At 39.1% G+C, this 13,226-nt stretch overlaps 1 protein-coding gene across 1 annotated transcript in view; it reads left to right on the top strand.

Moving 5' to 3' along the window:
* Window positions 1–1,153: 1,153 nt before the first annotated feature.
* Window positions 1,154–13,226, top strand: part of LOC117512467 (protein Wnt-5a-like) — a 33,393-nt gene continuing 21,320 nt past the window's right edge. Inside the window, exons 1-3 of the mRNA XM_034172544.1 lie at window positions 1,154–1,796; window positions 1,919–2,077; window positions 4,454–4,590. Of these exons, the coding sequence (XP_034028435.1) occupies window positions 4,466–4,590 (125 nt within the window). The 5' untranslated portion in view covers window positions 1,154–1,796; window positions 1,919–2,077; window positions 4,454–4,465. The remainder of the gene's footprint in view (window positions 1,797–1,918; window positions 2,078–4,453; window positions 4,591–13,226) is intronic.

The raw sequence follows: 13,226 nt of genomic DNA, 5'->3' as shown, positions 1-13,226 counted from the left end.
GAAAACTCACACACTTAACCAGTCAGACAATCTGTAATCTGGATCAGATTTGGATCAAACTTTGACAGTTGATGAAGGATACCATCCTATATAATGCTTTCAAATATGAAAGAAATTTGATCTTTTTTCACAGTTGTCAATTTTTTAAGTTTCGTTCAATGTTAAAGATTGGGATTTTTCCAATTTTCCAAGATTTTTCTTGACTTTGACCTATGACCTTGAAAACTGAATCAGTTCTTGCCTATCAGGATATGAATCTTCAGTAAAAATCTCACAACTATATATGAAAAATGGTTGTTCACAAACAGAGAGACAAACAAACAGGAGCGAAGACATAACCTCCTCCAACTTCGTTGGCGGTGAAACCACTCCTCTCGTGTAGCCGTGACCTAACTGGTCGTACTGTGATGTTAACTGATCAGGCAAACATAAAACAATAATAAAATGCAGAACATTACATTCGACATGTTGAGTTGTTTCATGTACATCGCTAGTTGGCTCAAATGTGTCATAGTAGTGCAGTATCAGAACCAAATGGCATGCACACTTTGTTTTCACTGGGTGTACGGCTTCTTCCACTTGTGTACAGCTGTATGGAAATATTTCCAGAATGAAACCTTGGCCAATATATTTCTGAAAGAAATCACTGCATTGCATGTACACTTAATATACCTGGAAAAGAATTGACTACCTGAAAGGACAAACAGTCACCTCATCACAAAATAAATATGTCCCAAGCCGCTACACTATCACCACCACTAATAAAACCCCTCTAGAGTCTTTGGCGTGTTCAAACCAACATCAGATTCAACAAATGCGAATTAATTGTGTAGATAATGTACCATAAAATAATCATTACTGTACTGAGGGTAATGCTCATAGGAGTGAGACCAGCATGATACGGACCTGCTTGTCTTGATTTTACTGAGCAGTAACTCGATCTGCTGCCGGAGAAAATAAGAACTCTGCCCCGGTATGGACAGAGAAACAGCCTCGGGTGCTTTAGAAGTTTATTTTAGGTAATAGAGATGCTTATTTTGTTACAGACGGTTCCGCCCCCCCCCCCCCCTCTCTCTCTCTCTCTCTCTCTCTCTTTCCCTCCTCTCCTCCACTGTTTCACCTCCTTCCTTGCGGTTCTTGAAAGTTTGCCGCACTGGAAGAACATAAGAAAAAATGCGAGGCGCATGCGCCATCTGCAGCTTTTCCTCACCGCATCCACGCTGCCGTGCGCTAGTTTTGAGGAGGCGGCGAGAGAAGCAGGTGAGAGAGGGAGAAAAGGTGAGAGAGAGAGCGAGAGAGACAGAGTCGGCATTTTTTTCTCTCTCTCTTTGCTCCCGCTGGCACTGTGCGTAAAGTCGCACTGTTTGGAGATAGTCGGCGCGGAAAGTTTTTTGGAGCATACTGTGTGGATTTTTTTAATGCATATTTTGCGAGCTGGATGATTTAAGATTTTGTATGTTAAGACTTCTAAACCAAGCTGAGGATTGCAGCTCCGTTTGTGTTTTCTTTTGTTTTTGTTTTTTTTCCTCCCACCCCTGCGGAATGGAAGGTAAATTGACAAGTCGTCTGTGGCGAGGATCGCGGTGTGGATCTTTCCACAGGTAAAAACGCGCTGAGACCTGAGCGCGTCACCGGCTGGATTTCATCTACAAGTCAACATTTGGCACAAATAGCACCCCCCAAAGTAATCTTGAACACTTTTCACTTGAATAGGGAATATAAAATACGTCGATCCCCTTCGAAGTCGTCCGAGTACATCCTGAAGCTTGCTTCAACCAAGGGCAGTTTGAATTGCGGTAAATCGTTTTATTTCTTACACACATGCGTTAAGGAACTGAGAGATTCCACGCTGTTTGGACACACTGCTGCTGCTGCTTCTGGCGCACGGCGCGTTCACTGATTGTTCATTTTCCTCCAGAAACTCTCAGCTTCTCTCCTGCAAACTATCAGAAGCCCTTTCCAAGAGGTGCGGATAAAACTGCACCTGAAAGGAAATCTTAAATCCACCTGGTCTGCACAAGGATTATTACATTGCCTGCACAAAGTGGATTACAACTTTGGCGCACTGTGCTCAGTGGTGAGTACACCCGACTTTGCCTTTCATATATATATATATATATATAAAATGTTAGTGATTGTTGGATGTAGACAAAAGGTTTGACAAATGTGAATTGTGAATATGACCATCCCCACTGCGCAAAGACATTTAATCCAAATAGTGTCTTAGTTGTTCGAAGTGAACATGCGCAAATCATTAAAGGTTTGCCTAACTCACTTGTTGAGCATTTTTAATCAACCATCCCTGATTGTTTCGTTTGCTTCTTTGTCAGATCCTCGTACCTGTAGCTCCCTCTCCTGGAGTTTTGAGACATCCACTCAGGGAAAAGGGGGGGGGGGGGGGGGGGGTTGAAGCGAGCGTCGTCCTGCGTTCAAAAATATTTTAAGCATAAATTGTGTTTTATAAAGTTAGTACTCCTTTTATTTATTTCTTCCACGCCAACATTATATATATATATATATATATATATATATATATATATATATATATATATATATATATATATATATATATATATATATATATATATATATATATATATATATAGTTTGGGTTGTCAGTGTATCACATACATATTCAGTGCAACTCATTTTTGCGCATAGAGCGCATTTGTTTTCTAGTTTGCAATTATTTGTTGCTGAAATTATTTCAACAATGCAGCAGATTGTCCCTTTTGTATTCTGATAAATTTGTACGAAAGTCATAGAAAAAGAGAATCAAAAACTGTGATTGGAAAAGGCCCCAAAATGACAAAAAAAAATCTTTTTTTTCTTTTAATTATTCAAAGAAAATCGTTTAAATTTTGGATTTAATTTGTCATGTAATTTGTCAAACTGAGGTGGATGAAATTGTAATTATGTTCATTTTCACTGATGCATGAGCATGCATGAGTTTGACAACAGCATTTACAGAAAGCGCATATTTGACTCATTTTTACTGACCCCTCAAAAAAAAAAAAAAAAAAAAAAAAAAAACATGAATTTATCAATCATCCATTCATCGCGTATAAACGCCGTGCGTAATTCAGGTCAATTCATTCCCAGGGGTCTATTTACGCACACGAAATACCGGATCTATCAATAACGTTTCTCAAATGTATACATTATTCGTTCAATAAATATTAATAAATTATTAATTTTTGATTATTGATTTAATTATTAAAAGTTAATTTTAGTTCTCATTCTTCATTGGCTGATGCTCGATAGAAATCACCTGTAAACAGGCACGTGCTTAAATCCAAGAGGCCTGAGCGTCACACGAGGCCTCACCTCATTTAAATTCAACAAATTCAGACTTTGAATCCGGCATGGTGTGGAAAGTGCGCGCTTTAATCAGGAAAACGTCAGAGCATTCGTTTTTTGTTTTTTTAATTTGTGCCGTTTTGCACAAGAAACCAGGAGAGACGACGCGCACGGTGAGAAGAACGTGCGCGTGCAGATGGGATTTGGACCCGTCTTTAATGAGTTTTAGGCAGAACCGTGTCTCGATCATCCAAACTGTGGAAAATAACGCAGCGTGACAAATTAGAGCCGCCCCGAGTCTCAAAAAAAAATCACACACAGCCCAGCTGGAAGGCCTGGCAAATTTAGGACCAATTATTTTAGCAAATTTTCTGCCTGCGTAGCAGCCAAACTACATCACCGCAGTCTGCGGATAAGATTTTCCTTTTTAATTTCGTTTGAACAAAACCTTTGCAGTAAAACTAGGCCACGGTCCCCTGAGCTGGCTGTCCGCTTAAAAAAAGTGTATATAAATGAAATGATGATTTCATAGTCACACAGAGAATCATTTGTCAAATTACGCGTGAAATGACATTCGCATAACGAAAAATCGAATAAAACTTGTATAATTTCAGAAATGCAGTTCAAGCGCTTTAAATTAAGGAGATTGAATAAAATTGGCATCTTTTGGGAAAAAGGAAAAGTTTCTGAGCAAATACTTAAAATACATTTCTTTGGAATTGGACAAAACACCTGAACGTAATGTAATCAAAATCAGACCCACTTGAGGGGGGATACAAAGATGGCGATAAAATGTTTAGTTTATGTTCCTGTATTTTTTATTTTTTAAGAAACGATATGCATTCATCATATCAAATGCAGGATTAAAAATGTAATCACAATTTCATCTGTAATTGCTGAGATGTGCATCTTGAATGGATTCTATTGTGCAAAGTCAAATTGAAAGTAATTAGAGGTCATGGTAAATGTTGCTCTCTCTCTCTCTCACACACACACACAGACTTCTTGACCTCTCAGTCTGTACGTGTCCCACATGAGTCAGGTAACCGCAGGCCTTGCCTATAAAAATGCACTGATGTCCATTTGTGTGAGAGAAGACAAACACCCAGACAGGTGAACCGTGACGAGCATCCTCCTCTGTTTTCTCTCTCAGATTGGCGGCAGCATGAACCTGGGTCTTGGCTGTGTGTGTTGGCTGCTCTGCTGGCCTTTGGACTCCCGACACAGTGTGTTCGCCCTCACTGTCCTCACCCTCCTAATGCAGGTGGTGGTGGAGGCCAATTCCTGGTGGTAGGCACTCCTCCTGTCCGCTCCATGTTCCATGCTGTAGTTTTCTTCTTGTGTTCGCTCACAGATTAGTGGTTATGCTTGAAAAGAAAGAACAGCTGCAAATTTGATTTTGGGTATTATGGGAATTTTTGGCAGAAGTCGTTGCTGGTCACAGTTTGTCATTTTGGAAGAACATCATCACATGACTTGTTTAAATTTATCTTAACATATATATTTGTTTTGTTTTTGACAGCTTGTCAAACCAGTTTATCTCTACTTTTATGTACAATTCTTTTTATGTGGAGCCTTTTAAACATTTTGAAAATGGCAAAATTTCATACAACAAAATACTGAAAAAGTACTCAGAACTAGTTTATTTGTAAATAAATCAGATTAAATTCATTTTGAGCTAGTTTTATCCTGTTTAAGAGCTGTTTATGACCATGAAAATATCCAGTTTAAATTGGCTTAAAACAAGTTTGAGTTGATGTTACCCTTGAGAATCGCCTTGGGGTGACTTTTATTGTAATTTAGCACAATTAAAAAATAAATTCAGTTCATGTTATACCTGGTAAATTCACTTATTTATATATCAAGTTTACTTTAATAATTTTACTCCTATCATACAGTAAACTAAATATGTCTGGATTGCAGACAAAAGAAGACACTTGAAGGTATCATCTTGGGTGACGTTTGTCATATTTCATGGACTTAACAACGAATCCATTTATTGAGAAAATAATAATTAGTTTAAGCCTATATATATATATATATATATATATATATATATATATATATATATATAATTTTTTGGCATTCAGCCTGGCATGTCTGTGGTGTATTTGTATTTTTCAGGTTTCAGTTGCACTACATATGCATACAACATGCTGACTGTTGCAGATTAACTTTTCAGGAAGGACCCCCCCCCCCCCCTATTTTTTTCCCCTTCTTCACATATTGCCAAACCAAAATTATGAATATTATAGAATACGTACATTCTGTGGTTTATGAGCTGGCGTCCAAACCTGAACACACTTTGTGACTGTGTGCATAAAAGTGGACTGTACTGCACTTAAACTGGGCACTCGTAATGGCGAAAATGACTATTTTAGCAGCCGCCAGAAGAGCCTGACTTGAGCCAAATCACTTAGCTGAGCACCGGTGGCCGGCGCTGATCTTCTGGTGATGACAGTCGTAAAATAATCATTTAAATTATTAATTTTAATAGGTTAAATATTTGAACAGGGTTCGGCTCGGTTTGTGGCGACATTAAAGTCGAAATAATTAGTTGGATTATGCCCTCGGCAGAGGAATTGCGCGTTACCGCAGCGTCTTTGGAGCGCTGGAGTGTCTGAGTTTCCGCTTTGAGAGGACTCACAGGTGTAAATGATTTAGAGTGTTGGTGCGGCTGCTGACAGTGTGAGAGAGCCTGTCTGCATTTCAACATATGACCCCCCCCCCCCCCCCCCCCCGCGCTTCTGTTGTGTGTGTACATGTATTCAGTTTGCGTTCCCCAGCTGCTGAGTTTCCCCAGTTGCTCAGGTTACACTGGGGGCTAATTGTCTCTCTCTTGGGGCTTGGGGATGGCCTACTCAAATTGTCCTGTGGCCTAGAACCAGATGCTCATATGAGTGATCCTCTCTATCTCTCAGCTACATTTGTTTTAATACTTTTTTCTCTCTCTCTCCAGGACGTTAGCAGAGATGAAAAGATTTTCTGACCTTGTGGTAGACAAGTGTCTATTTGGCTATTTTTAAAATGCATTTTACCGTCATAGTACCATATTTATTTGCGTTTCATTGGTATGGAAAAATAAGTACTTGTACTATTTATTGGTCCTCATTCAACATGGAGTCTCATTGGATCTACAAGAAGCCCTACAGCAGAACTAGTACATTACATGACAATACATTGTTGTATTGCTACAACTTCTCCTGAAGTCAGTCTGTATGCAAATGCTAACTAGAACATGTTGTGATGGTAGCTATATTTTGGTTGAGTAATTCTTGTTCATCATGCAGTTGATCAAGTTAAATTCATATCTGATTTATGTCATCCACTGGATGCCTCAAACAGGCAGTGAGGGCTGCTAATTGTCATAGTTCTCATGCAGCCAGTAGGGGGCGCACATGTTCCTATCACATTTTGGGTTGTTACTCACAATCCAAGGGAACGCGCACATTTCACCTGGCTGTGACAGGTAGATAGTTACTTTCAAGAGGTGAGTATTTGCCATAAAGGATCCAAGGTGGGTCTGTAAGTGCACCTGGAAAGTATTCACTTTCTGGATGCACTGTAGTGCGGTAACTTGTGCGTGCTCTTAGACCTGACCTATACATCTGTCCATGCATACGTATACTTTTACTGACACAGAAACTGGTTTTTGAAAAGGACAAATGTGTGATGAGAATGCACATTCAATTCAATTTTATTTATATAGCGCCAAATCACAACAAACAGTTGCCCCAAGGCGCTTTATATTGTAAGGCAAGGCCATACAATAATTATTCCTGATGCATACTTCAGACCAGGCATACATATTATTCTGAGCAAGTCAAATGGGATGTGTTGAAGTGCAAGTGAAAAATGAGGCAAGAAAATGTAAAACAAAGAAGCCAGTGTAACGGCTTCTATTGCTTATTTTTAAAATATTTCAGTTCATGTACACAAACTGATATTAATATGTACAATTTTTCATTATAAATGGTGTGTTTTATAAGCCATTATTAGTGTCCACTGATTTTATTTGTTTTGTTGATTGTAAGTGTAATATTTGCAAATGACGCAAATGATTACTTGAGGAAGTGTCTCTGTCCATTCATGGCTAAAGATGGGAGTGGACAGAAAACCCATGCATGCATGTTTGGGTTCTGCGGGGTTTATTGTGTGTTGCTTTGTCGTTCTCTTTCTCTTTTTGGTTTGCTGTTTGGTTTTTCACTGGGGTTTGGTGATGGGATTTCTCTTGTCTTATGTTGTGTGTTTGGTGATGGGCGTGTCCCTCCCTCTTTCTGGATTTTTCCTCATGCACCTGCCGTGCATTCTCTCTTGATTACGTCACCTTTATTAGTGACTCCTTCTCCCTCTCTCACTTGTGGGATTGTTGAGCCTTGTGCCACTTGCCAGAGTTTGTCCTCAGAGTTACCTAGTTCTGTTTTTTGCTTAATTGTGCATTGGCCTGTCTGTTTTCCTGAATTTTGTCTCTGCCCCGTGCTTCGGCTACTGTTGCCTGTTTTGGACTGCCCATTGTGTACCGACCCACGCCTGCATTAAACCCTATTAAGCTGACTCCCGAATCCTGCATTTGTGTCCAACCTTCTGTTTACGTCAGACCTGTCACACGTACACTTTCACAATGATTGTGATATATAGAGAGTCATCCACACACATAACTTTAAGAAGTTGATGGAAATGACAGCATATCCACAACTCTGCTGCTGGACATGTAGAGTTTTGGTCATAAATCCACACCGTTTTATAAACAAGGCCCCCAGACGTATCACAGTGTTCTTCCAACACTTCCACTTGACAGGCACATTATATGGCTGCTGTGGTTCTGGCATTGACTGTCAGCAAATGATGATGACAGGTTATTAGGTTTGGTGATAAACTACTATTCAAGCAACCACCACCATGATAGCATATCACAATGCTTAGCTTGCATAATTAATTTCAACATGAAATTTGTGCTTCAGTGCACAATCACAACAGATCACTGAGCAGGCACTAGAGAGCTCATCAGTTTTAAGTTCTCTGTTGCTGCAGGTCAGCTTCATCTTGACCAGCATTTGGAGACTGTTGCACTGCTAAATAAGAAACAGACGGCGTATGGGTCAAGCTCACTCATTTTGGCTCATAAGTATCACTTGGGGGAGCAAATGCTTACTACACTACCAGTCAAACTTTTAAAACACCTTCCCATTCAATTGAATGAGAAGGTGTTTCTAAAGTAGACTCTGTATAGCTTTCTAAAAGTTATGTATCTCCAGAGTTCATTTCAGTATGGTGACGATTTAATATTTTGTGGATTCTTAATTTTACAGCCTTTCTAAGTGACCTCCTATCAACAAAAATTTACGTTGCCTTTAAACACCTATAACACATAAATGGAACACTAAATATTACACTAATCACATACTAAATACCAAATTTGATGTTCAGTTTTACACACAAACAAATACTAAATACATTATGGTCGCCAATACAATATGGCAGCTAAAAAGATACCAAATGGATCCTTTTGATGTTTTTCCCAAGAAGATGCCTTTTGCATTCTGAAATATCATGTATGTGGAATGCTTGGAATTTTTGTTTCAACAAAATGCAAATCAGACAATTAAGTAGATAATTTAAAAAAGAATAATTTTGACCATTAAACATTTGAGGAAATGCTTATTTCTACTCTGAAAATGTTTGAAAATAAAATAATAATTCATTTCAGAACATAGTTATTTGAGTTTTTTTTTCTTTTTTTCAATCTGAAGTCATGGGTACACTTAATGAGTTGAATCATTACAGATGGACAATTGTGCATATGTGTGAACATCAGCCATCATAGTTAGTTTGATGAGAACACCATTTTATATTGTATTTGACATTTGAGTTTGCATGCAGAAAGGATTTTTATTATTTTATTTGAAACTTGCATGAAATTGATTGGTATCATGCTCATATAAACCTGAGGGATATACGTATATATATACACACACAAACCCAAATCAGAAAGTTGGGATAATATGGAAAATGCTAAATAAATATTTACATAAAACTCAGTGATCCTTCCATTGACTTGGACTAATATTTCACTGCAGACTGTATGAACCCAAAATATTTCATGTTTTGTGTGGTAAACATCATTTTATTTGTTACTAGAGCAACGTAAACCTGTGCCAACACTAGTTTCAAATTCCACAAATTTTTACCTTGGAAAAAAAATTACTTTCAGAGGACGGTATGCATTTTCAGAGGCCTGACATCCATGCCCAGTCACCCAAAATGTCAGATAATATCTGTCATTGCGGGAAACGGCATGGATGGAGGGACTCGGAAAATGCATACCGCACGATAAATTCATGTTATTTGCATTATTATCATTTACTGAGATACACAACATGTGGAATCACATTAACAATATTTAATGTCATTTCAAAATGCACCCACAAACACCCAGCAAAACGCATACATAAAAAGTTGGCTCACTTTAACTTTTGTCGTGTTGGTTGGTATCACACTGCTCTCAAAATTTCGCCAGTGCGTCCTCATCAAGCTGGCTGCTTTGGCTGCTGTTCATTGTCGTAATATCCATGATAAAATCATCTGTAATATCCATATTGGGACCAACACACACTTCTCGCCTTTTCGTCTGCAGACAGTTCTTGGGCTGCGCGCTATGATGTCATCAGTTTATGCACAGCGGGCGAGTATTGGGATACCCGCCCGCTACTGTGGGCAGGTATAGCCAGGTAGCGTAAATGTAAATCCATGCTACCAGCCTAGCAACGCCTCAGTAAGTGATAATAATGCAACACATAGATCCAAAGGGCTTTTCAATGTTAAAATAAAATATCCGCTAAATCCACAATACGGATCATATGCAGATCAAACTTAGTCTATTCATTGAGTGTGCCAGTTTGCACCTCATTGTCAGAAATGAGAGTGATTGAGGCACTTTTGATTGAGATATAATGCAAAAGTTATACCAAATGGAGCTGTCAATATTAAATTCAAATGTCCACAAAATCCACAATCTGCATAGATCCAGATCAAACTTTGTCAGGTGATGGTGAGTACCAATCTGCACCTCACTTTCAAATATGAGAGTGATTGGGGCATGTTTGATTAAGTTATAATGTAAAATTTACATTAAATGGGGTTTTCAATGTTAAATTTAAATGGCCGCAAAATCTGTAATCTGGATCAGATCAGGATCAAACTTTGTCGATAAAGGATACCATCCTACATAATTCTCTCAAATATGAAAGAAATTTGATCTTTTTTGACAGTTATGAATTTGAAAATTCATAGCTGAATATTTTCAAAAATTTGTTCAGTGTTAAAGAATAGAGATTTTTCCTGACTTTGACCTATGACCTTAAAATGAATCAGTTCTTGCCTATCAGGATATGAATGCACTGTAAAAAAAATTCATAACTACATATGAAAAATTGTGAGTCACAGGCTGTTCACAAACAATCAAACAAACAGGGGTGAAAACATAACCTCTGCCCAACTTTGTTGGCGGAGGTAAATATGCGTCCATTCCTGCATTTAAGGGCTCCAACACATTCCATAAATGTTGGGAAGGGGTAAATTTATTGTAAATATGACTATTAAGGAAATTGTGCATCCACGTTCACAGCTTCATGTTGCAGTGGAGAAGAGGATTGTAAAACAGGAAAATGGATCAGATCTAGGCTTAGGTGTCCCATGTGCCTTCTGGTAAACTGCAGCTGAAATATTGCATGTTCTTTTTAAGAAAAACCTTCTCTATACCACTTCATCTTGAAGCTGTATAACTGGTGACGCAACAGACAAAAGTTGCACTGTCCACAGTTTCTCCAACCACAACCACAAAAGCCTATAACTCCTACAGAGTTGTCTTGGTGGCTTATCTCTCCTGTCTCCTACTCTTTAATCTTTTTATACTGATACTGAAATTACAACAGCGCCATTATTAAATAAACCCATTTTTTATTCTTCCTTTTTTGTGCTATGTACCCATGACATAGACATTTCAATGACATTATGCTGTTTGTTTATAATGACACAGTGTGTTGGTTGTGTGCCAGGAGGTGACTGTACTCAGTGAAAAATAAATAAATATGGGTACTCATGTGACCAAAAATGAGAAGTACATGTACTCTGTACTGGTGAGTACTGGCCCAATTCAAGAACAGCAGTGATTTTTGTTGCCCATTTCTTCCAGCTTTATTGCCAGTACATACAGGCCTTCTCTAACCATAGCCCTGTTCTAAGTGAAACCAGTGCCAGAACTGAGACTTGCAGGCAAACCGCTGCCTGCAAAGGTGGACTGTGTATATAAACCAGAAATGGAGTGTGAAATTTTTATTACGATAGGTTGAATGCGTTTCCACCTTTAAGATACTGTATTACGATGTACTGCATCACAGCGGGGATACGAAGGGTTACCGAGATGTCAGACAAAAGAGCTGAAATTTTCACAGTTTTGTGTCCTGACAGTTCGCACACTGCACTCTTTCCAAATGGTGAAATGATGGAAATCAGGCCAGAGTTTAGTGTTAACATCAGGCTGCATAATGTATGAAGGAAATCCACCGAGCAGTTGCTGAATTCTAGCTCCAGAGTGATGGATACATGAGAAGTCCTGTCACGTCGTTTGGAGTAATATTTTTGTATGTGTGTGTATGTATGTGTGTGTGTATATATATATATATATATATATATATATATATATATATCTATATACACACACACACACGAGGTCTGTTAGAAAAGTATCCGACCTTTTTATTTTTTTCAAAAACTATATGGATTTGAATCATGTGCGGTTGCATCAGCCAAGCCTGAACCTTCGTGCGCATGCGCAAGTTTTTTCACACCTGTCGGTTGCGTCATTCGCCTGTGGGCAGGCTTTGAGTGAGCACTGGTCCTCCCCCCTCGTCGGATTTTCATTGTCAGGAAAATGGCTGAGCGATTGGAGCAGCGCTGAATCAAAATTTTCCAGAAACTGTGAGAGACAGCCAGGTGGAAACCATTCGGAAGATTCAGACGGCTTTCGGTGGCTTTTCAGTTGAGTGAGTATCCGAGAAATTGTGTAACAGCTGGGCATGTCACAACTTGTCCTGTGAGACTTCCAACACGGACGTGCTTTTTGTTGTGCGCCATTGCGGCTCCATCCCGATGCGCAAATTCCACCACACGTCTTTCATTACAAAATCTCCTGTAACAGTGGAATGTGACGCAAAAGTGCTGATGTCCACCTCTTCTGCAATTTCTCTGGTAGTCACACAATGTCCTGGATCAACACAGCGTTCACTTTGGAAATGATTTGGTTGTTTCAGCCTGTCGATGGCCGCTCGGAGCGCGGCGCGCCCTCAGCCGCTGTGGGCCGTCTTTAATCCGGTTGTAATGCTCCTTAATCTGTGTGACGCCCAGAGTATCCTCACCGAAAGCCGTCTGAATCTTCCGCACGATTCAAATCCATATAGTTTTTGAAGAAAATAAAAAGGTTGGATAGTTTTCTAACAGACCTCGTGTGTATGTATGTGTGTGTGTGTGTGTGTGTGTTGTTTTTTTTTGTTATCTTTATGGGTACTTAAAAAAATCTTGAATGTTCTTTTGTGTCCCAACTCTACTTTTCTGTTTAGCGGCCTATTTTCTGTACATGTCTTACAAGATCCAAGATGAGCTCATCTTGGTCATGGCAATCATGTTTGCTCAGTTCTTCAAACTCAAGTGAGAATTTGATTAAATTACACAAATTTGATCACACACCCTGGTGGTCACTGACCAGAACAGGGGTCTCCACTGTTTTTTTTTTTACTACAGTATACACTGCATTTGTAATTCTTGTGTTTTGCAGCTTTTCATTGGTTGAAGATACCTGACTGTCGTAATTATCTGTGGGAGGAGAAGGGGGAGTTGGAAAACATACGGGGCAGGTGCTCTGAAGGAGGATT

This window comes from Thalassophryne amazonica, chromosome 6 (assembly GCF_902500255.1).
Source record: "Thalassophryne amazonica chromosome 6, fThaAma1.1, whole genome shotgun sequence".
Classification (NCBI taxonomy): Eukaryota; Metazoa; Chordata; class Actinopteri; order Batrachoidiformes; family Batrachoididae; genus Thalassophryne; species Thalassophryne amazonica.
The sequence above is the reverse complement of the archived record's forward strand: the minus strand, read 5'-3'. Positions and strand labels throughout refer to the sequence as shown.